This window comes from Ambystoma mexicanum, chromosome 11 (assembly GCF_040938575.1).
Source record: "Ambystoma mexicanum isolate Mex_15411 chromosome 11, UKY_AmexF1_1, whole genome shotgun sequence".
Taxonomy (NCBI): Eukaryota; Metazoa; Chordata; class Amphibia; order Caudata; family Ambystomatidae; genus Ambystoma; species Ambystoma mexicanum.
Window position 1 is genome coordinate 723,360,925 of NC_090934.1, and position 23,814 is coordinate 723,384,738.

Sequence of the window (23,814 nt, forward strand, 5' to 3'; positions counted from 1 at the left end):
GAAAGCCCATACATGAAGCAAGGAAGCTTAAAACCTTACCGAAGTACTTGATGAGATTTCCAAATTATCACTTTAGAGTACTTTTCATGCGCTTTTGTTTAAACCTCTTTCCCACTAAAGAAATACTACAAGCCAGAGTGTTGGATGGAAAGATGGATATGTCATGTAGACTATGCCTAAACAAAGACTCGGAAGAAAATCTGAAACACTTGTTCTGCCCTGCTATACGAGAACAAAGAACAAATATTTTTAGTAGATTCATCAAGGAAAACCAGTCAGGTCCGCTGATGACTGCTGGTTAGCGTCTACGCAGGGCGAACGGATCTCTGTAACATTGGCACTGGTCAGACTTTTAAAAGAGATATTTTCTAAAATTGAAGGGTGTTTGTTTAACATTGGGAGGATGGTAACTGGAAATTGTAGTTTTTATAAAATTGTCATAAATGAATGGTATAAGGTTTTTCTTTTTAAACCAGACACCAATAAAAAAGGAAAAACTGAAATATGTGAACGTTTCATGACTGGAGAGGTCCCAATGCATATGGAATGGGAGGCTGCAAAGGCTATTTTTCAAGGTCTGTTAATATTAGAGGGCGCAGCGAAAAAACTGGTCAGACATTTGATGGAAAGTAAACTTAAACAAAATTTAAGGGGTAAGAAAGAGGAACTGAGGGAGTGCCGTCAAATCATATTAGGGGTGGCGAGAAGTAGCTCATCCAAGGCGCAAGCTCAAGGAGCTGTGGCAGGGAAAGGCCTTGATGCAACTCTGGTATTTCAAACAATTTTATGAAAAAGGGGATAATGCCCATACTCTGTTGGCAGCTGGTCTCAGAGGTATGATGAATGCCCGGGTGTGCCTCTTCTCCCCTTGGGGAGCCCCTTTCCATGAAGCCAGGGAGGTGAGGCCACTACCCGATAGTCCCCCTCGGGGTGGTACTTATGGGAAGGGAAGCCGGGGAGAACATGATATCCCCATATCCTACCTAACCCTAATCAACCCTCCTGTCTATCCCTCTACATCACCATCCTTAGTGTTCTGATCTGTTTTCTTAAAACCAGTAAGGTAGGAAATACTGGTACAAGATAGAATCCAACTGACTCACTAGGAATCCTCAAGATTGGTTCTGAGATGAGAAGGAGGTGCCCAAGTGTAGAGAGCACCTTTGTGAAACATACTGCGTAGTCTAGTCTTTGTGGATTTCCGATTGGCTCAAACGCATGTGAAATCGAAGAGGGAAATTAAACCACAGAGCGAGATCCCCCCTGGAGGAACTGAGAGCTGTGGAGCCAGCGGGCAGCAGCCAAGCAAAGCAAACCCAGATGGGACACTTACCCATCGACAGAGGCACTTCACCATGGTCTGGCGTGTCGGGAAGCAAGAACCCGTAGTGCCAGATGACCAATGGAGCATGATCTGGCTGGTACGCGATGCCAGAAAGCCGCTGCATAGCCGCCACAAGAACTCAAATGCAGGAGGTCTCCGAACGAGGATGATTGACCCAGAAGCTGCTGACAGAGAGTGGTGAGCAACCATAGAAGGATTGGGAAACTGGAAGGTTTGCTGAGAACCCAGAGAGACTGTACTGCAGAGGGACACGGGTTTGTGGACCCATATCCAGTAAGGAGTGTCCTCCAAAGCCATCTCCTTTGTGGTAGTCTCTGGAAGTGTGGAAGACCACGGCTGCCCAAATCAAGAGAGCAAGAAGCCAAAGGGGTCTCGACCCAAGAGCAAGAAGCCAAAGGGGTCTGGGACCCAGGAGCAAGAAGCGAAAGGGACTCTGGGACCCAAGGACAAGAATCCCAAGGGGTCTGGGACCCGAAAGAGAGCGAAACCAATACTACAGGGGTATGGGACACGAGAATAAGAATACCTGGCAGGATAGTGAACCAGGTGCAAATTCAAAAGGGGTCTGGGACCCGAACACAGGAAACCAAAGGGGTCTGGAAACGAAAAGAGAGCAAAGCCAAACTACAAGGGCCTGAAATCCAACAACAAGAATACCTGGCAGGAAAGTGAACCAGGTACGAATTGTTAAGGATCAAGAAATTACTAGGGGAAGGGAGATATACCCCTTGGTGTTTGTGGACATTGTAAAAAGGAATCAAGAGGAGAGTGTCCTTCTCTTGACATAGTAAATATACGCATTGTTGTGAGCATTGTGGAAAAGACCAGGGGAAGGGAGATATATATGCCCTTGTATTTTTGGAATCAAGAGCAGGGGGTCTTTCTCTGGACATTGTGAAAATACAAGACTCTTTGTTCTATGTGCTTTATTGAACCTTCATTTCAAGGTATCCTTTTTGAGACTTTTGAGTTACATTTCATTTTGAATCGGCCAAAAGTGAACTGTTGGCAATCATCCCGAAGGAAGAAACCTTTCTTCTGAATCAAGGAGACGTATCCCTTTCTTTAGTTGAATACAGTGTGAGGGCTGGAAATAGGTTTTTGGACACAGCACAGTGAACTCTTTGCTTTAGACTGACATCCTGACGCATTCTTTAGTATTGTTTGAGGCATGGGAACCCCTATTTGGACTAGGGTCAGGCAGGCTATACTCTTTTATTATTCTAACATTAAAAGCCCATGGCAGAAACATACCCTATGTGGGCTGATCTCCTTCTTCGACACCCTTACAGAGGTCAGAGAGCTGTGAGGGCAGTTAACAAAATTAGGGACGATACCATTAATGTATTGAATCAACCGGAATGCCTAGCTCAGCACTTTGGCATGTTTTATGCCCAACTGTACACCAAGGAGGGAGATTATGGTGAGAGGGAGCCCAACAATATTTGGAAGATGTCTCAATTGCGACACTATGACAAGAAGAAGTGGCATAAATGGATGGACCAGTTGGGCCTGAGGAGGTGTTAAGCACAATAGGAAACTGAAAGCAGGCACAGCATCTGGCCCAGATGGATTCACTGCCAGCTTCTATACAAGGCATGGCGGGGAACTAGTTCAATTGCTCTAAGTTGCTTAATAGCATCCTGTGGGGAGGCAGGACCCCTGACCCTTTCCTACAAGCAAGAATAGTGATCATTCCAAAGGAGGGGAAAGATGAATTGGATTTTTGGTCTTACAGACCGATTTGTTTGTTGAATGTCAATGCCAAAATATACACCAGAGTATTGGTATAGAAGCTGAGAACATTCTTGCCCAAGTGAATTCATACTGGTCAAAAATTTTTTATCAGAGGAAGACTGAGAGCCAGTAGTATCCGTAAAACACTAGAGCTTATGGAAAGCGTAAAGGAAAATGATAGCACCCCTCTTGTGGTCTCATTGGACACTGAGACGGCCTTCGATCATGTGGAGTGGCCTTTCCTGAGTGCGATATTGCATAAAGTGGGCTTGCAATTGGGGTGGCATGCAGGTGTTATATCATTATACAAAAATCCAATGGCTAGAGACGTGGTTAATGGCACAGCATCGAGGGATTCTGAATAAGTCGTGGTGCAAGACACTAGTGTCCCCTATCGCCTTTGCTTTTTGCACTGACCCTGGAGCCCTTGGCCATGAGGATCCGTAGCAATGACAGAATCCAGGGGTGTGAGAAATATCGGAAAGAATATAAACTTGTCATGTTTGCTGACATCACAGAGCCAAACTCCTCACTGCCCTCGCTTTTTGAAGTGATTGAGAGCTATGGATGATTATCAGGCTTTAAAATTAGTTTACTCAAGTCAAGCTGGGATTCCCCTCTAGTTAGGCTACGTTTGCAATCTGAGGGCCTAAAATATCTTAGCACTTAATTACTAGACAATTGGCAAACCTGTATACTGCAAATTACCCAGCCTTATGGGAAAAAAATTAAGAAGGCCTTGGAACGCTGGGCCAGAACTGTATTGTCATGGGCCGGGCGACTTACCACTCTCAAAATGAATGTCCTCCCTGGATCATTTTTATTTCAAGCATTACCTATGGAGGTCGAGTTGAGCTTTTTTGAGGAAGCAAATACGTTATTTTGTTTCCTATAGGAGGGGAAAAGGCTTGGATGGCATACACAACTCTGGTGCTGCCAAAAATGAGAGGCAGAGTGGGACTACCAGATTTGAAAGAATATTATAGGGTGGCCCAATTTTGGATATTAGTGGGACATTTGAGGGAAAACGAGAATAAACAGTGGAAAATGGTCTATTGTCCCCGGTTACCGCAGGGGAGTGGTTGTGGGTCCCTACAGACAACTGCCTGCAAGGGTGCAGACTCACCCTGTCCTCAACTGTATGGCAACTATGGAGGAAATCGAAAGACATGGAAGGAGTCACCTCTTGGCCATCGCTCCTTAGCTGTTTGTGGGCCCCCCCTATTGGAGACAAAATAGTAAAGCCACTTAATATCAGCCATACTACGATGGGGACTTGTGAGAGCTGGACAGTTATGTTGCGAGGGTAAATGTCTAAGTAAGATGGAGCTGGATGAGGCATTGCAGGTTCTACCCCTGCATCCGATTTTAGACTTGCAACTGAAATGGATGTTGACAGATCGTGGTTGGGAGGGACGGCTGACTCGAACATTAACACCCTTTGAGCATGTGCTGCATTGGCAAATTGGTTGAGGGGGCTTATTTCTAGATCATACAAAGCCCTATAGAGAAGGGTGTATATGCATCCCATCCGGAGTAGATTTCTGTGGGATAGGGAACAGGGTATGCACGAAGAAGAAGAGACTTGGTCTACTATTAACAATACAGTCTGTTCATCAACAATAGCCATGCAATATAAAATGCATAATTAGAGGCTACTTCAGCGGTGGCAACTGATGCCACATAGACTGGCTAAGATGTGCCCAGGGGTTGGTCCTTTATGCTGGAGAGGATGTGGAGAAAGGGGCACATATTGGTACATCTGACGGGAGTGTCCCTTTGTTCAAATATTGGGAAAGGCGGTTTTGGCATCCGTGAGGGAGATTGATGGTATACAAAGGGTAATGCCAGACCGGGGCTAGGTAACTACTATACACCCATGTTTTAGAAACCTAGAATGAGTATTCATGATAAACACATTGTTCTCGGCGGGTGGGGACGGGGAGAGAGGTAGGGTGGAGAAGTGACTAAATGCTAGTTTATTGTATAAGTTAGATTATTATGACACAAAAAAGTATTTCAAGGCTGTGTTTAGAACAGTACATCTTTGAGGTTTCCATTATGTCATTATATTGGTTTCTCTATTGTACTCCTTTAAAGCTTCAATAAAGAACTAAATATAAAAAATTTAAATCCAGAAAAATAAAAAGATTTGGAAAAAATCTCGGTTAAATCAAAACAAAAACCTGAAACTGATGAGCACCAACCTGCAAAGGTTTGAACACTTCTTTAAAACATAGGAGTCTGTTTGTCTGACCTCTCCCTTTAAGTAAGAAAGAAAAATCTCGACTTTTGTAAAAATCTAATTTTGATTATATACAAATAAAAAAAAAAAAATTTAAAAAAAAATAATAAAAAGAGAGACCTTTCAGTTATTATTGTATTTATTGAGCGCAGACCTAGCTTTGAGAAGCAGCGGGGCGCGTTACACAGGTATACAACAGTACAGATGCACAACAGAGCGCTTTTCAGAGATAACAGCAGTACAGATATACAGCCAGGGGTAGGATACAGAGGGGCACATAGGAGGGGTACAGCTGTAAAGGGTGGGGGGAAGGGGGGAAGGGTTGAACGGCATCTAGCGTGTTCGGGCTACCAGAACAGAATCCTCTCCATAAAGCAGAATCGACCAAGAATGGCCATAAATATTATGAACGGTCGCCCCAATCCCCTCACGCACAGCTAATATTTGATCAGAGAAAAGTTGCACAGTGCAGGGGTCAAATGCTCTTATGTTATTCTTGGGCAAGAGCTGCACAGGACTGTGCTTATATTAACACATATCTATCTTGTAGAGGGCTTGTAAAATAACTTCTTTTGTGCTTCCTATATAGACTGCACTGTAGGAGAGAGTGTTATTTTATAAAGAAGCACATTATCTTTGTGCCAAAAGCCCAATCCAGTATCTTGCTTAATGCCATAATGAGAGAGACCAACAGAAAATGTGTGCCATAGGCAGATAATGGGGTTCATTCAGCAGATATATTTTTCTACAGAAAGAGAAGAAAGTTCATACAAATATGTCTAAACATACTTTGAGATGTAGTTCAGATCTTCAAAATATATGCACAAACAAAATGCTGTGTTCCTGTCAGAAGTTGTTAAAATAGTTAAGTGAAACATTGCAATGATTGCAGGTCATCTGCTTAAATATCAGGTTTTTCTTGGAAAAAATAAAGAAACCAAATATTCAATTTTTTTAAAGAAAGTAGTTGTCCTCAGCCTAAATTAGTCTTTGGCCTCTTCGGGAGAGTCAAGTTGTCATTTAATCCATTTGCTAAAACACGTGATTACCTGTAGCTAAGCACCATTTTTCTATCATGCAGTTATTATTTTCATTTGTAGTTGGTAACCTTTTGTATTTAACACTTAACCTATTTTAGATCAAGAAGTTCACCGACTGAAGTTAGGAATGGAATCCTTATTAGCTGCAAATGAAGAAAAGGTAAGCTATATCCCACTACAGTTTTTGAACAATTTCCCCATTTGTGAAGCAGCACAAGTCTCCAATATGCAGAGTAGCTCTTGTGGCCATTTAGGAAACACATCTGCTTTATCAATTAAACCTCTGTATTTATAGCTGCATAATGCATGTATGCATTCTTCACAAGACGGAAATGACCTCTATCCTGAAAATCAAAAAGGGGGGAGGGTGTTCATTAGATGCCAAACTGACAACACTTGCTCTGCATCCTTCTATAGCAGGAGTCTATAACCTTTGGATCGTCATATGTTTTGGATTACAAATCTCATCAATCTAGCCAGCATAATCAGTGGTGAGGATTCACAGGAGTCGCAGGCCAAAACATCTGGAGAACCGCAGGTTGTAGACTGCTGTTCTTTAGTAATACTGGACGATTCCATTCCAAAAGGACGTGGAACAGGTTATGTTCAATTTGGTGTTTGATTGAAAACAGCGTTACATACAAATGCTTAAACCAGTTTACATTATAATTAATGTGACAAGTGGCATACCGTAGAGTAGATGGGTCATTCACTCTTTAATTTTAAGATTGTATGGGAATTGTGGTTTACGCACAACATACTTCACGGTCGCTTATGTAAGGCCTAGGCCTTTAGATGTCACTGGAATGTTTGGAGTTCTTGCTGTTTTGCCATACACGACTGGTCTGACCTATACTGAATAAGATGAGAATAGTGCAGAAGATGATACAGAGTCAAAGATTACTCTGGACTCTCAGGGAAATTGCCTTGATATGGAGTCAGTGCTCTTCGTGAAGTTGGTGGATCATAATAATTTAGAGAACTTATTTACAAGAGGGAAGTAGCACTTGAGTCAGTCAACCAAACCCATTTGTAAATGGATCCCTGCTCTGAAGGCAGCCAGCAAAGCCTATTTGTTTGTCTACTGGGGTTTTCTTTTTAAGCTGCTGGGGAAAGTAAGGGTGCAGAGGTACAACTCTGACTCAGTGGTGTCATGGTGGTTGGCAGAAACATTTATGAAGTAAGACAATGAAAATAAAACCCTGCCTTGTCCTCATAATAGGGGTTTTCCTGCCTCAACCAAATCTAAGGAGTCTGTCAGGATGTCCAAGAACTAAAGATCCCACTGTCCTGTGTCAAAAACCTATTTCCAACCCTTACACTTACAACTAGACTAAAGGTGTTTACTATCCTCTTGGTCCAGAAGAATGACTCCCTCCTTCTGGACAAGCGCAGCTCCATATACCAAGAAAACTGGTTCCTAGGGGAGTGACTCCCTTCTCTTGGATTTTCCAGCAGTGTTCACAACTAACCAGGGTGAATGAGACTCTTCCCCCGGTTCTCTCCTGGCTCTTTGCCTTGCCAATAGAATGCCTCCCTTCTCTTGGCTTTTCACAATGTTCACAAAACCACCAGGGGGTATGACTCCCTTCCCCCTGGCTTCTCTTAGCTTTTTCGCACTGCCAAGAGAATGCCTCCCTTCTCTTGGCTTTTCATAATGTTTACAAACACACCAGGGGATATGACTCCTTTCCACTGGACTTTAGAAACACAGCCAACCTGGTTCACTATCCTGCCAGGTACTGTGACTATGATGATTGATGATGATCGTTTTCTCTTATGGGTCCAGGTCCCAGACTATCAATTCCTCCTCCTATTTCTGGTTTTCCCTTCCTTCTTGATAAGAGACTTGGTTTACTCTCCTGCCAAGTACTGCCCGTTTTCAAACTGTATGATAACGTTTCTTTACAGCTTGTAGAGTCCCCGGGCCTGCATTGTCAGCTTCTCGCACCCCTTTTATCTTGCCACCTCCTGCTCTGGTTCCCAGTGCCTGTCCAGCAACCTGCGTACCTTGGAGCAAGGTCCATGTAGGTGGAGACTCCTCCCAGGTGCTTGCAATCAGCTGCGGGACTTCTGTGGCTCTCGTGGGCTCTGTCTTGACTGTGGCAGCTCTGTAGCCCCCACTCTCTTCCTGGCAGCGTGGTCTTTTCTCTACATGCTCCCAGGGTTCAGGGATGCTTGGAGCGTCTATCCACCAGCTTGTCTTTCGTTCCTTCTGCTTTGGACCGGCTTCTGATCTCTGAGCTCCTTTTGCAGCGTCCCGTTCTTCGTTCGTCTTCGTTCTACGCAGGTACTTGCTCTCGCAGTTCCTCTTCGGAAGAATAGCCAAATGGTTAAATCCTTTTGTTTTATTTTGTCTTTGGCCAATAGGAAGTCAGTAACCATGAGACCATTCCATGTGGTTCCTAAAGATGCTATCCATCTCTGCATACCTCCTCCTCATCATAGTACTAAACTGGCTATTATCGTGGGGCTCAATAGAGCTCTTCTTCATATCAGTACTTTGCAAGGAGATTCTACTTGGATAGTTCTGAGTCTTTCTCTTCCCTGTACTATCTAGAGGAACAGATTCCTCAACTTTACATATGCAGATAGTATAGTGTTGTAGATAGGTGGGATGAGGAAGAGGGGTGAGTGAGGAGATGATGAGTATGTGAACATTGCGTTTTCTCCAAATAGTCTTCACTTGTCCCATAGGACGCGTACCTCTGCATGAGATCCACCCACTGAGTACCACTCCCAGAGGGACTATGAGGTAGTGGCCTGTAAGAAGAAATAGCCTGATCCTTCCTTCTTGGCACTTTTTATACCTTGGGACCTTAGCTAATGCATCCCCAGGCTTTACACTGTTCCCTTCTGCAAAATACTTATTTACCCCCTTCACGCAATAAAGGCAAACGCTCTTTTCTCTCAGTTCGTGATTTTAGCTCATCAATTTCATCAGCAAGAAACAAACAACTCAATTAGTCCACTTGTTAGGCATGAATACACTTACAATAAACATTTACCATTAGACACATATGCAGAAACATATTTTACTTCAGCAAGACATTTAAAATGTACGCATTTTTCCTTTTTAACCCCAAAGTTACCAAAACAACATGAAAACATTTAAGTTCCAGTGCACAGATATTACTTATCATTGGATGCGTCGTCCCCTCAAGCTACTCCATTAATCTTTCGGTACCTCAAAGATTAAGGAAGAGTTGCCTTTCATGTCCAGTCTGACACACTGCCGATTATCCTGCAGAGTGTTCCTGCTTATTTGCATGCCTACTTATACTCCCCATCCAAATGAGTACACTCACTGTCTCTCAGAAAGTCGTCTCTCCCTTAGCCCTCAATCTCCCTTCCTGCAACTAGATACGCCTCAGCACGTTTCTGCCGGGACACTGCCCCGGAGTCAAACCACAGCCCTCAGCAAACTCCCTCAGTAGCTCCCACTCCCAGCTACACAGATCGCCAGCCCAGTCATGCAGGGCAGCCCTCTCTCTCTTCCTTCAACACTGCCTCCTCTATATGCTTTCTGTGCATTTTCTTTAACATTTCCCAGCCTTTTTCTGTGATGTTATCTGTCGCCATCCCCGGTATCAAGCTTGTGTACTTTTCCAGCCCCTGATTTTGGTGACCTTTGGACAGTATTCCGCTTAGCACAACATACTGCGGCCCAGCGTGAATTGTTGCATTTCACCTCATCCTTCGTTTCCCTTTCCTGCTTTGCATGAGCAATGAGTGTCCTATTTTTAAGGCCAATCTTTCCTTCACACTCCGCTTTTAATTCTGCTTTATTTTCTGAACCTGCCAATGTTCGTGCACCTGCTGCTATGTAAGCACTTCTGTGGCCTTTGGCATAACAAATCTAACCCCTTCTATTTCCCCCATGTCAAACTACACACTGAAAATACCTCACAAATTCGTCAGCTCCTAAATATTCTAGCAGACCTCACCTCCCTGGCCTCATGAGAAGGGGCTCCCACCTTGGAAGCAGTGATGACATCCGGAGGTTCATCACAGGAATCATGAGGTTGTATGATTGATGTCTATGTAGCAATTGAACCGGCAATCCAGGAGCCCTTCATGTAGTGCCTTGGTATTAAAAACTTTGCTTTCATTATAGATCCACCCACTTCCATACAAGGAAGAATTGTTGTTTTTCTCATTTGGAAGATGGCCTCTTTAATATACAGTGTTGTTCACACACATGCCATTTTCTGGGTCAACCTACGAGCATAACACAAAAAGATGGCCTTCCCCCTTGCTTGCCCTGCTTTCAATCCCTCAACCATCTTTGACGAAGCGCATGCCTTGCCACAGACTCCCTGGCGACCATTCATGTGCAATGTGCTAGGTGATCATGCTGCCCAAGGTTTCAACATGCACTGCGCTAGGTGAAAGAAGTAAGTTAGTAGGATTTTTAATCAAACCTACCATTTTTCACCTACCATCGAAAAATGGAGTTGCGCCTGGCCCTTGCAATCCAAATGTACCAGTCTCCAATTTGGATGGCTAGCAATATTATGAGCATGCCAGTGGAGAGGCAGCTATTGGTGCTTGGGGGGGGGGTTGGCAGCTTCTGGGGGGGTCACTGACACTGTAAGCGATGAAAGGTCAGTGGCGGAAGGCAAATATTTTTCGTGGATAGGCAGTAACATTTCACATTAATTATCGAGCATCATGAGGAGGTCCTTTGTAAAGGAGGGTGGGTTTATTGAGCCCCCCCCCAAGAATGTTTATTAAATGTGTTGAAACCGTCAATCTTATAGCAGAATTTGTTTGTAAAATGGGGGAAAAAGCCAAAAATGTACAGTTGGCTCTCTAGAGTAATGCATGACATCCACTCGATGTAATGTCACCAACAGTACAGACTAGCAATTTATACAATGTTGACAATGCCTGTGTCCCCAACACATGCCAGCATTGTCATTGAAAGTCACCTTCCTGCTTCTGTGCTCACTACATACATACCATCATGGCGACTGTGAATCACTTCATGAAACTGTGTCAAGAGGAGTAATGGAGGGCACAATAGGGTGAGTAAACAGAGATGCAATCAGACAGGTACTGAGGAGCAAGAGCATTGATAGCTGTGTAGATGAGGAGAAGGAACTTAAAAAAGGGAGCGGTTGTTCATGGAGAGCCAACCAGCATGTTGCCAGTAAGTAGAAGTGGGGGGAGAATTTGGGTAGGTTGAAGAGAGCGTGGCTATCAAAGTTGATGATTGTATCTAGACTGAGGAAGGAGTAGAGAGAAAGGCCAAGGAGTAGGCTTGAGCAGTAGTCAAGTTTGCTGCGCACAAAGGTGGAGATTGAGGAGGTTGTACAAGCAGCAGAGACAGTAGTATTAAGGAGCTTTTAAAGTCTGTGGTCGCTATTATAGAGGACCCCAAGATTGTGAGCCTTGGGCGAGGGAGCAAGAAGTTCAGGCATAAAGGAAATAAGTGAGGGTAGGAAAGGGATTTCATTGGAACCTGGAAGAAGGATGACTTCCGTTTTTGAAGATTTCAGCATGAGGCAGTAGAGAGCCATCCAATGACAAATTGAAGTGGAACAGTTTGTAATCCATTCCAAGATGGCTGGGGTGAAAGAGGGAAAGCAGAAACAAATTAGTGCATCATCAAAAAAAGGTGATTGTGAAATCCAAAGGACGAGATAAGTCTTCCTGGGGCAGAGGTATAAAGGTGGAAGAGCAGAGGTCCAAGGACTGATCCTTGGCGACCCAACAGGGTCTGAGGCTTGTGAGTTCCAAGAGATTTTTAAGGATCGATCTGCCATGGAGGAGGCTAGCCAGGCGAGAGGAGATCTGTGAAGCCCAAGTTCCTGGAGAGTGAGTAGGAGAGAGGAGTGGACAAGAGTATTGAAAGTGGCAGAGAGGTCCAAAAGGATGAGTGCAAAAGAAGGTTTGTAGTGGTGAGCATCAGAGATAATGTTGAAGACATACATGAGTTGGTGGAGGCTATCCTACAGAAGCCAGATTGAAGTGGATCTCCAAGGCCATTATCCTCAAGGTACTTGGTGATTTGGTTGAAAACCACCCGCTCAAGGAACTTTGAATATTGGGCAAGGAGGGTAAATGGGTGATTGCTGGGATTCTTGGGTTAGCAGAGGGTATCTTGAAAATAGGTAAGACATTTTGCAGATTTGAAGTAGGCAGGAAAGAGTCCAGCAGAGAACAAAAGTTTAAAGAGCTCAGAGAGAGTAGGGCAAGTGATTGAGATGAAGTATTCGATTATTCAGGGAGGAAAAGTGTTGATGAGAGTGCAAGATGGGTTGGCACTGTGAAGGATGAGGGCTAATTCAATAGGAGAGGTAGAGGAGAAGTAGTTGGGAGTAGAAGACGTGGAGGGAGAGGTGGTGGACAGGGGTAGGGTTGGGGAGGAAGAGAGCAGATGGTAGTGAGCAAAGTCATTAGCAGAAAGGGATGAAGCAGTAGATATTGGCTTGGGAGGTTCGAGCTAAGCATGAAGGGTAGATGAAAGATTTACAGAGGTGATTGCGAATGTAGGAGATCAAGTTTCTGAAGTAGGAGGATTTGGCAGCATTCAGTGCAGGGATGAGGGCAGCAAGGGCATTTTTGTAGGCTAGTAGTAGGGTAGGATTCCATAATTTGCACCAGTCTCTTAGGTCACGAAGCATGTTTGTTTTGAGGGCCTGAATGTCAGAGTTGATCCAAGGTTGAGGACAGGGACCGGAAGGTGTGACTCAAACGTAGTCATAAGTGCATAGTAAATGTCAGAAAAGGCTTGGTCAATGGAAAATGCATGAATAGGGGAAAGAAACAGGAGAGCGGTCCTTATCAAGGTAAGGCACAAGAAAATCCTACCTGACCTTCCTCTTTGTCATTGAGGTGGGGAGATGAGGAGGGACAGAGGTCTTAAAGTGAACAATGAAGTAATCAGAGAGAGAGTGTTCAATGGAGACATCTGAGGACAAAAGTGAATTAGAGAAAAAGACATGGTCAAGACAGTTCCCCCCAGAGTGGGTAGGCTGGTCATGAAGTGAGTAGGAGTGTTCAGATAGGAGGGCGTGGTTCAAGACTGGTAGCTACAGAGGGCTTGGGAAGGTTAACGTTCCCCCAGCATGACAAACAGGATGTCAATAGGAAGTGACTCAAGGAGAAGGCGCAGATCGGGGAAGGAGGAGATGAGCGGGCCTGGGGTGTTTGGGGGTGCGGGGACAATCAGTCAGAACACTGAGATTAGGAGAGAGTAGTTGAAGAGTGGCATGTTCTAAAGAAGAAGAGGACATTTCAGGTAGGGGTAGTGGGGCAGTGTTAATGGCCTTATTGATAAGTAACCCCATGTTTGCACCCTTACCAATAGGTCTGGGAGAGTGGGAGAAGGTAGCACAGTCCAGTGCAGAGAACTGCTAGAGTCTTGACGGGAGATCCAGGATTCTGTGATTGTAAGATGTGAAAGTTGGGGGTGATCCATTGAAGTAGTCCATAATGTAGGAAGACATGTTGCATAGGGATTATGCATTCTAGAGGTCAAGTGAAATAATGATTAAAGGTTGGTGAAAGAAGCAGGTGTTGTGCGGTAGGCGAGGGAGATAGATGAAGTTGGAGATCCTGGGAGAATGGAAGTGTCTTGTTTAAGGGATGCAGGGTCGGGGGGGTGGAGAGAGATGGGGAGGCCAACGACTGAGGCAGAAGTAAAACCAAGTTGAGGATGCAAGCTATGAAAGAAGGGGCACGAAGTGGGAGTAGGAGGAGGAATGGGGCAAAGTCAAGGTGCATGATGAAGGTATAAGAAATGAGTAAATTAAAACAATAAAGAAAGGGTACAGCCCAAGACACAAAGAGGGTAGGTGGGCGAGTGGAAAGGGTGGATGGTTGACTAAGAAGATGCAGGTGTAATTTCTGAGATGTGCTAGAATCATCTCTCGCTACCACCCGAGGGCAGTCTCCAGGCACTCTAGAATGGAGGTAGACAAAAGACAGTTAGCCCCAAAACAGAAAAGCTCATTGGTCCTGTGAGGTAATAGAAGTTTGGGCGATGCAAGAATAGTCAATGGGTAGAAGGATCCCTATGCTTGGGAGGAGGAGTCTGGTAAAGGGTGAGCTCGGTGAAGTCTTGGCTTGAGCAGAGGTTCTGGCCCTGGGCCCTTTGCAGCCCTAAGAGGCCCAAACATGGAGTTGCCTTTTGCTGCTTTTGGCCCTTGGCCACAGACACCCGGGCTGGAGCCCAGGGAAGTCTGAAAAAGGATGGCAGTGTGTCACATGACCGACTGGGATCCAGTCATAGTGCTCCAGATGGCTTCCTGACTTGCAGGCAGGGTCCTGGGTGTTTGAGGCCCAGGAGATGAATATTTCAGGCAGGACCCTCAGATGCTGCAGAGGTTCCTCTGTCAAAGCAGGATGTGGACTGTTTGGGAATGAGAAAAAAAGCAGCTAATTTAATGGATAGGCATTAGCTGATGTTCTAGTCTATGGGCCTAGAAGTGACACTGTGTTTTCTACTTTTTCTTCCAAATTCTGATTTGTAACGTTTGCTACAACACATTGGAGGCAGAATGAAATTAAGGGCTGAGCTGATTTGGTGATGTGAAGCAAACCACTTTTAATTGTATTCCCCTTGAGACAATAAACTGTTCATGGGGCTAAAACCTGGCACTTTGCCAATTTTTCCAAATTGTACCTTTATAATTTTGGGTATGTAATAAGTCATTTTTACTCATTTTTTTTAACATATATTTTTGTTTTCTGTGGTTACACAATTAGGAAACACCATGATGTATTTTTGTCAGTTAAGCCTTTCAACGTTCCCTGTCATGGTGCAAGTTTTGCACAGCACATAAAGGTTGCTGCCCTTTGTACGAGAGGAATTGCTGCAGAGGGATTTAAAATGCTTCCCCTGTAATTTTTTGTGTCTTTCTTTTGATTGCTTGTATGTTGTCCTTCGTTGTGCGTCCTGTGACAGAGTTTGTACCCCATTCCATTTAAGGGTTTATTCAGGTGGTGGTATGCATAACCTCACCTGTACCCTGGCTTCCCAATCCTAACAGAACCATGGTTGTGGGTTTGATACGTTTTACTGTGCCACAATGGCTACGCACGCATTGCTAATTGGTTGTAGCTAGGGTTAACATTTTAGAAGTGAATATTGATATTGATATTGATATTTTATTTCTATCGCGCTCGTACACAAGTGTTTCAGAGCGCGACAAGGCAAGGGAGGGGAACAGGGGAGAACAAAACAGCGATCTTACTAGGCCCAGTGATATTGAGTACGCGTAACTGCAAAGGAGAGGGGGAGGGGAAAAGTGCATGGAATGGGGGAGAAGTGGAAAGTGCGAAGCAGAGGAGAAACAGATAAATAACAATAAATAAATAATAAAGGCAACAAGCAGTGGTAGTGCAGCCAGCAATTTGCAAGTGCTAGGTTTAAGGCAGCAGACAGGGTAGGCCTGATAAGTGCAGGAAGAAAAAGGGGGTGGGGGCTCTATGGGTACAGATACAGACCCCAGTGCAAGGGGTGGCCCGTAGGCAGTGCGGGAGGGTGGCAGGGTAAGCAGGTACCTGGGCCTGGAGGACAGAGGGTGGCCAGGTGCGCGGTGCCAAGAGAGACCAGATCAGCAGGGGAGAGGGGGAGCGAAGGCAGAAGAAAAGAGGAAGGTCTTTAGGTGCTTCCGGAACCGGAGATGGTTCTCCTCAAGTTTTAGAGTGGCGGGGAGGTTGTTCCAGAGGGAGGCCCCAGCTGAAGACCGAGATCTACCCCCAGCTCGTTTCTTTGTAAAACGACTGACCCTGCGGGGGTTGGAGGTAAAGGAGCGAAGAGCTCGAGAGGGGAGGTATTTGCGGAGGGATAGCTAAAGGTATTTTGGACCCAGGCCCCAGAAAGCCTTTTGGACAGTGCAGAGGGTTTTGAATGTAATCCTTGCATCCACTGGGAGCCAATGGAGAGATTTGAGAGCTGGAGAGATAAGATAGGAGGTTGTTGCTGGGTATCTACTCTATTGTATGGCTAATAATGTGTCACAGGTGGCAGAGGGATCCTTTCAAGCCTCAAGGATGGTTCAAGGGTTTAAATTGATTTTTCAATGGGCCCTATACCCGTCCCTCTTGCCTTAAAACGCACCTACTCCCTAACCCAGGTGCCCCTAGCTCCTGGTTATTAGATAGCCTATCTTAACCCCTTTGTAGTACATTTTGTAATACTGTCAGGATTTTAATTCACGTTTTGAGAATAAAATGAACCTAGGAAATATATTGTATGCATTTGATTTGAATTTTAACATTGTATTTTAAGTTGACGGTTCGATTTAGCTTAATCAGATAATTGTTAATATTTCCTTGTAGACAAAACGGATATAGGAAACATTCCATACACTGCATGAACCTATCTTGAATAGTATTATATTTTAACTCCATGGTTTGATGCAAATTGTTCAGATTAATTTTATTTGAGTTCTATTGATGTATATTGTATTATGTGTGGATGTTTTGCGCTTTTATGTTTTTTGCAGCTGAAATAAAGCTAAACGGAACCAAACTTTTAACCCCTTATGTTACATATGAGGACCTAAAGGCAAGGTGCCCTTTCTCACTATACGCCATCAGGGTCTTCCTGGCTAGGGTCTTCTTGCTAATGATTAGTGTTCTTTAGGTGTTGGCAATGTGCCTTGCACATGCCCTGCTCGATTTGCTCTAGAGTCTGTCATGCTCTCACGCTCTCCTCTCCCTATCCTGACCATTTGTTACATTCCTCCAACTCCCCCTCTACTCTACTGTCCCTCTGATGTCCATCACTCCTTCTAGGCATTGCCTCCCCCCTTTGATGTTATACCACCCTCTCTGTTGCTCTTCCTGCCTCTGCGCTGCTACTCTGTCCTCTAAACTATGGCTCCCTCCTCCATATTACGGTTCCCTCCTCCACACTGGGGCTCCCTCCTCCACTCTACTGATCTCTCCTTCCCACTATTACACCCCCCACCCCAACTTCTACTCTTTTCACTCTGTCAAATCCACTTCACAGTCACGCCTTACACTATTTATTTTAAGCACACTTGCCACACTAACAAGCATACTGCAGTACTAGTTCAACTCACTTTACAATACTTAACATTTTGTGGTTTCTTTTTATATCCCTTCCATCATCCTGGCTTGCTCTCTATCCCTGGCCAATCCAGCCCTGTCTTCCCTGCCCAATACAGATGGTCTGCTTGCAGGTTTATTAATAATGGGGCTAAGCCCTGCCAACCTTTGGATCTATGCGATTACTACACATCAGAAATACTGAGTACGAAAACGTCAAATTATTTTATTCTTTTTCACAATTACATATGGGGGAAGACCCCCGCAACCCTCTGATACTCTCCTCACATAATGCATTACCCTAACCCACCCCCACATATAATTGCTGTGAAATGCACAGTAAAAAGTTATTTTTTATGCGCAGTAATGGGGTGATACCCCAAGGTTTCCCACACGGGACTGCCACAATACAACTGGATAGCGTTCTGTACTGATGGTAAATTCTATGTTCGAGGAGGGTTCCAACCCAATTTTATTCCCTTGTTTTGTAGGGAATTAAAGCACCAGTATGGCTGAGTCTCAGTCAGGGAGCATTGCGTGCTCAGCTGATCACTGTGTTAATCTGGCTCTGCCAGTGCTCTCTCTCTGCAGGCTCGGGCAGCCTGCCTTACATGTGTCTGCAGGGTTGATTTGTATATTGGGGTTCTCTGTCCTCTGCACCTCAGAGGCGGGAACGGAGCTGGAAAAGGTCCCAGTCTCCTCTGTCATGACTATTCTTCCATGGCCAAATCACTGCACCTGAAATAAACAAGAGGAGACTGGCAAGCATTTGTTGTTGGAGGCATGGAGTGAGACAATTGTGGACTGCATAGAAACAGACTGGCTAAAGAGAGGCTGGCAGGAATTTGGTCTTTCCAACTGGCCCCGACCGCGTGGGGTTCCTGCCCATTCTCGACAAGGCAAGGGTACTAGCCTTGTCACAATTGTGACATGTATTCTGTTTGACTATACTATTTTAACGCTCATATATTATCTCTTCAAGAGAATAAATATACATCAATGCTAAAGATCCAACTCTATCCAGACCCCTCAATCAGGTGATGGGCTCTTCCATGCCACAAAACCTGCCACAGACCTAAGTAGGCATTTGGTCCACCTTTGGGGTTGAGGTTGGACCCTTGAATAACAGGGTTTGTTTAAAATCATCACAATACTTTCACCCCTTAGGTGTCGCTCACCTAAGGTAGTCACAGCTCAAATCCAATCATCGTAGCTTTTGTGTTTTTTTTTTTTTTGCTTTAGGTCTTGGATGCTTCCTATTTTTACTAGAGGTTTCTCAATAAACATATTCTTTGGATTCCTGCTCTGTTCTCTAGAGGTCCCTCTTTAGAACCAATGTTGCTTGTACTTCAAAGAATCTTCTGCTGGTTCTCTGAAATGAGCATTTCTCCCCGCTTCATTCAGGGTTCTTTTCAGGCAGCCAATATTCTTTTGCCCTCCTCCCACAGATCAGATCTCTTGGGGTTGCTGGTGAAAAAGCCTTGACTCTGGCTTTCCAATTCCACGAGAGCTTGAGAGGGGCTGCAATGTCTTTCTGGTCAGCCTGGCTCTTGCATGGTTTCCAGGCTTAAAAGCTCTCCACCTCTCCTTCCAGTCTTACCAGGCTGTCACTGCCTTCCTCCAAGCAGCAGTCCTTCTAGCCCTTTGTCTCTGCAGCAATCTCCCCTTGTATACACGGAGCCTCTGCATGCATGCCTGCTTCCTCCACGCCCAAGACACTAAATAAACCTTTGCAGCCACTTTTTATACTCATGGGGCTGTGGGGTATTTTGTAACAGTTGGTTCTTCCCTCTGTGCTCTTGTGTTCGCTCCTTGGATCGGCTTTTCCCCATTGCAGTATTAACATCCCCCTCATTATGTGAGTATTAATTGAGTCAGTGATTGATTCAAGGGGTAATGGTTTAGATTGGGTTTTAATGGAAGCCGCATGGTTTTAGAAGCAACCACAGTATGCAGTGCCATCCTGAAAATCTGTTGGGCTTTTTCACACTGCCATCACACTTTATTCCTTTGTGCTCCTGTAACGGGAAACAAATACGGTTCTTCTGCAGCCTTGTTGTCTTATATGCAGCAGGTTCACAAACTCTGGGTTTGCAGTTCTGTATATTGTGATGAAAAAAAGTTTGCCCAGAGAGGAAGTATCTTGTTGAAAGAAGTCTTCCATGGAAATTTCATTGTGGTTTCCCTGTCTGCTTTTGAAGTTAGAATGTTCAAAATGCAGTCAATAGCGGCAGGTATTGACTGCAATCTGAACATTCTGATTGGCTGAGAGGAAGTCAATAACAATCTCCATGTGCGAATATATATTTAGGCTTTTGCATGAATAGATAGACCTACATGTGGACTTGAGAGCGGAAGATTGCAAAAGTTTAGAGTACAATTGAGTTCCGTGCTTAGGACATTACAGATGGAAGCAAATGATGAAGTGAAATATGTAACGTGAATATAATATAAAGTAGATTTGGCCAGGTAGGCTACAGCGAGCCTAATTACCAAAACGATTTATTCTGAAGATGACCTTAGGGATCTCAAGAATCATGTGGCTAATGTGAGCAGCCTGTTGAGTCTACCTGATCGTCCTGAATGGTGCCACCATAGGGTGATACTACATGAAAATATTAAGTTACAATGCCCTTATACTGCGCCAGTAGTCGAGCCTTATCCAGTTCAGAAGCTAGTATTCCCAAATAATTTAACCATGTGATTTACATGTCCTAATGTCGTTCCATTGTTACTTATAAGCACTCCTTGGCAGTGCATTGGCCAAACTAATAAGTCATTCTACCTTCTTAGGCCTGACCCTCCCCCTTATTCTGTGGGAAATATGTAGCTATTGTGGGAAGCACATTTGTGTGTTTAAAACCCCACTACTTTGAGGTCAACCCCACCCAGCATGGGATCTATTATAAGGCAACACTAATTTGCTGTTTTCTGCCCTTAAAACTCAGGCACAGGTCGAGCACTCGACCCCTGTTGTTGAAGCCTATGGGCAGCCTTATCCCACTCCAGGCATAAAATAAGCAGTGTCGCATAGCAATTTGCTGTTCGATTCTGTAGGTTTGCTAATTAAATTGGCACTTGTGTAGCAAGGCTAACTCTTTAAGTTACCCTGTTCAATGAAAGCACAACTCGCCCTGCATTCTGCTTTTGCCTTTAGGGCTCTCTATGCTCTCTTTTCTCTGTTCGGTGCAAGTTCAAATGAGCTAATGGAGAAAGAGTGGAGAAGTAATCCGCTCCTCCACTCTATAGTGTCAAAGGCCTGTGTGGGAGCGCTAGGCAAGATGTTCTTTTTTTTATTCAAATAATTGCAAACCAGAAGTAATGAGGAGGATACTTTGATTATGCCAACTAAATCCTGTATTGCAAAGACAGATTTCTGTTAACTTTACTTATTTTTTTAAAAGACAGTCATGCAATTGCATTCCTGAAAATGTAAGTCTGTGGAAGCGTTAGCCAATCTTACCTCATTGGATATTAAATTTGTAGAATTCCTTGACAATAATCAGCTACGCAAAGTACTTATTTACTTTTACTCCAAGGTGATCATTTAATTTGGTGAGAAACTCTTATTTGGCGCTGTTAAAACATGGGTATGACTTAAATGTTGCAGTATCTTCGACACAGGTACACAAATTTAGCCCTGATGAGTGGCCTTCCTTGGGTATTAGGCTATCACATAACGACTATTCAAATTTACCCTGCACGGTGGATGAGGTGGAGCATAGGCACGTCTCATATAATTCTGTAAGTGAGGGGGCACACGATTGGGTGTGGCTATCAACGGTGCTCCCAGTTTGTACAATCTCCAATTGTAGATTTTAATTTGGAGAATGTCCATTTTTTAAGTTGGAATTCAAGAGGTTTTAATAGCTTTTTTCTAGTCACTTTTATGATATAATAGTGCATTCTGATCTAATATTTCTGCAGGAAACATGGATACTAGAATAAGCAGTAATTGATATGTACAGTGTAGTTACAAGCCCAAAAACCATATGGTTGCCTCTTAATTGCTTCTATGAGTTCTATTGGAACTTCTCTGGAAACAATGAATACCATGGGCCTCATTACGAGTCTACCAGTATTCACCCATACTCAAAACAGCGTTCCGTGGCATTAACCGTGGATGAATTCTGACAAGACACCCACTCAACCTAATAATGATGCTTCAAGTATAACCTTTGTGGATATCTATCAAGAAACAGGACCAAATAATTATACAATTTTCTATGGAGACTGGCAACAATGGTTGCTCTATGACTAACTGACTCAGCTTACCACAAAGCAATATAGGAATGTTGTACTTTGTTCAGAGCTCTACCCAAGCCTTGATAAAGACTAAAGCTCGAAACACGTGTCGGCAGGGGAATATGAGAATTAAATATCATATCACAAATATGGACTTGAATAGATTATTTATGGGATTCATGTTGATTCTTTATCATATCTTCAATACATTGGATCACAGCATGATAAAGATATGTTTTACTAACTGATGTCCATTAGATTGTGAGAGTAGAAGCACACTCATATCGGATATGTTTTACTAACTGATGTCCATTAGATTGTGAGAGGAGAAGCACACTCATATAGGTATACTAACTTTTAGTCTGGATATCATTTTAGTCGACTGAACAAAAAATATGGGAATTTTTCCATAAAACCGGCGTTGGAGTTCTATAAAACAAAGGTGGTGCCTTCACTGATTTTTGGTGGAGAAGCAATATTGGGATGCCCTTATTCTTTATGGGCGTGGTGTGAAAATGCATACTGGACAAGAATCTTACAGATTCCAAGATCTACTCCAACTATGTGCATTAGATTTGAACTTGGACTAACCTCGATAAATGCGAGGGTGATGTGGCACATGCTTTCAACATATAGGAAGACATCTGAAGTGGATAATCTTCAGCAATACCAAATCCTGTACTTACCATCATGAAAAACCAATGATGACTCCATTTTGAGCAAATGGAACCAGAGCTGTGAGTATATACTTGATCAATTGCAGACTAACAAATCGATTCTCACGCAAAATCCAAATGCAGTAAAAAAAAAATCTGTTGCACCAAGATTGGTGCGAAAATGCTGAACCGAGAGCACAACATAGATGCATGGCAGACTCTGCCTCAGAAGCAAAAGCTAGGAACACCCGTCCGGAATACTTAGAAACATCTCCTTGTGCGAAAAAGAGGAAGGTCTTTTTGAAGTTTCTATTAAACTTATTTCAAACGAAAGTTGTCCGGAATTTAAGAAGCAGAGAAAGCACCGCAGATGTCCGTTGTAGATTTTGTGAGTCAAGAGCTGAATAACTCAAGCACCTTGTACTATATTGCAAGAAGCTGAGTGATCTTAGAACAGCTTTCATAGGAAAAGAAATTAGTAAAAGACCTCACCTAAGTGAAGATGATGGCTGAACGGACTGATAAAAAGCTAACTTTTGCACTAATATTTTACTTAGAACAAATAGAAACTTCCTTAACAGAAAAGTGAAGTACTGTTGAGTGATATATGCATGTGAACCTCGCCCCGATATTCATGGTGTAAGTTTTATTTTTCTTGAATTGTGACATTGCAGATTAAGATTGAAGGATTAATTTGAAGATGTTGAATTAGACGTATATTTTGATGTACTGATGTGTTGAGATATATTTTATACGTGTCTAATGAACTACAAAAAAAATAAAACAAAATAAAAAAACCAAGTTGACTGGGTTAGTGAAGAGCCTGGGCCACTCATTATTTGTGCTGGTGATTTTAACTGTTACTGTCCTGATCTTATAGGAAATGATGAACAGAGAACTGCTGTGTATGCTAGGTTATCCTCTAAAAAACAAAGCACTGTAAAGTAATTAAAACCTAGGGGTATATGCTGGACAGAATTGTTGAGCAGCTGGGATCTTCGACGTTGTAATGGGAATGTAACAGGGGATTGTCTCTATCAGCCGACTTGGATGCGTGGTCCCTCACAATCCATGATCAATTATATTTTTGTATCTGAAACCTTGTTTTTTAAGTTGGTGTCTCCTCAGCATCTAGTTTCATCTAAGAGAGGTCATGTCAAGTTACTATTGAAATTTGAACTGAATTATTTTGGTTGCTAGGAGCCAGGACCCAAATGCAAGGAACTTGATTGTAAACACTGGAACTGGAGTGAGGATGTCTCCTGTAGTAACTAAACACCTGAGCACAGAATTGCAAACCCAATGGAAGTTTGGGAGTTTCCAGGAATAAATTGCAAAAAACCTCTACAGCAAGGTTTAGCCTCACAATATGCGAGCACATCTCAATATGTTTGCATACCAATGAAAGTAGTACATGTCCTTTCACATGAATGCAAAGAAATCTATTTGACATTAATGTCAAAAATAAAAAGCATGAGATGATACGCGAAATTAGGTTACTTCAAAGGAACTGTA

At 43.5% G+C, this 23,814-nt stretch overlaps 1 protein-coding gene across 12 annotated transcripts in view; it reads left to right on the top strand.

Annotated features, from left to right (window-relative positions):
- Window positions 1-23,814, top strand: part of PPFIBP2 (PPFIA binding protein 2) — a 1,806,653-nt gene that overhangs the window by 1,333,049 nt on the left and 449,790 nt on the right. For all 12 annotated transcript variants that reach the window (XM_069623590.1, XM_069623589.1, XM_069623593.1 and 9 more), the window contains one exon: window positions 6,466-6,527. In XM_069623590.1, the coding sequence (XP_069479691.1) occupies window positions 6,466-6,527 (62 nt within the window). The remainder of the gene's footprint in view (window positions 1-6,465; window positions 6,528-23,814) is intronic.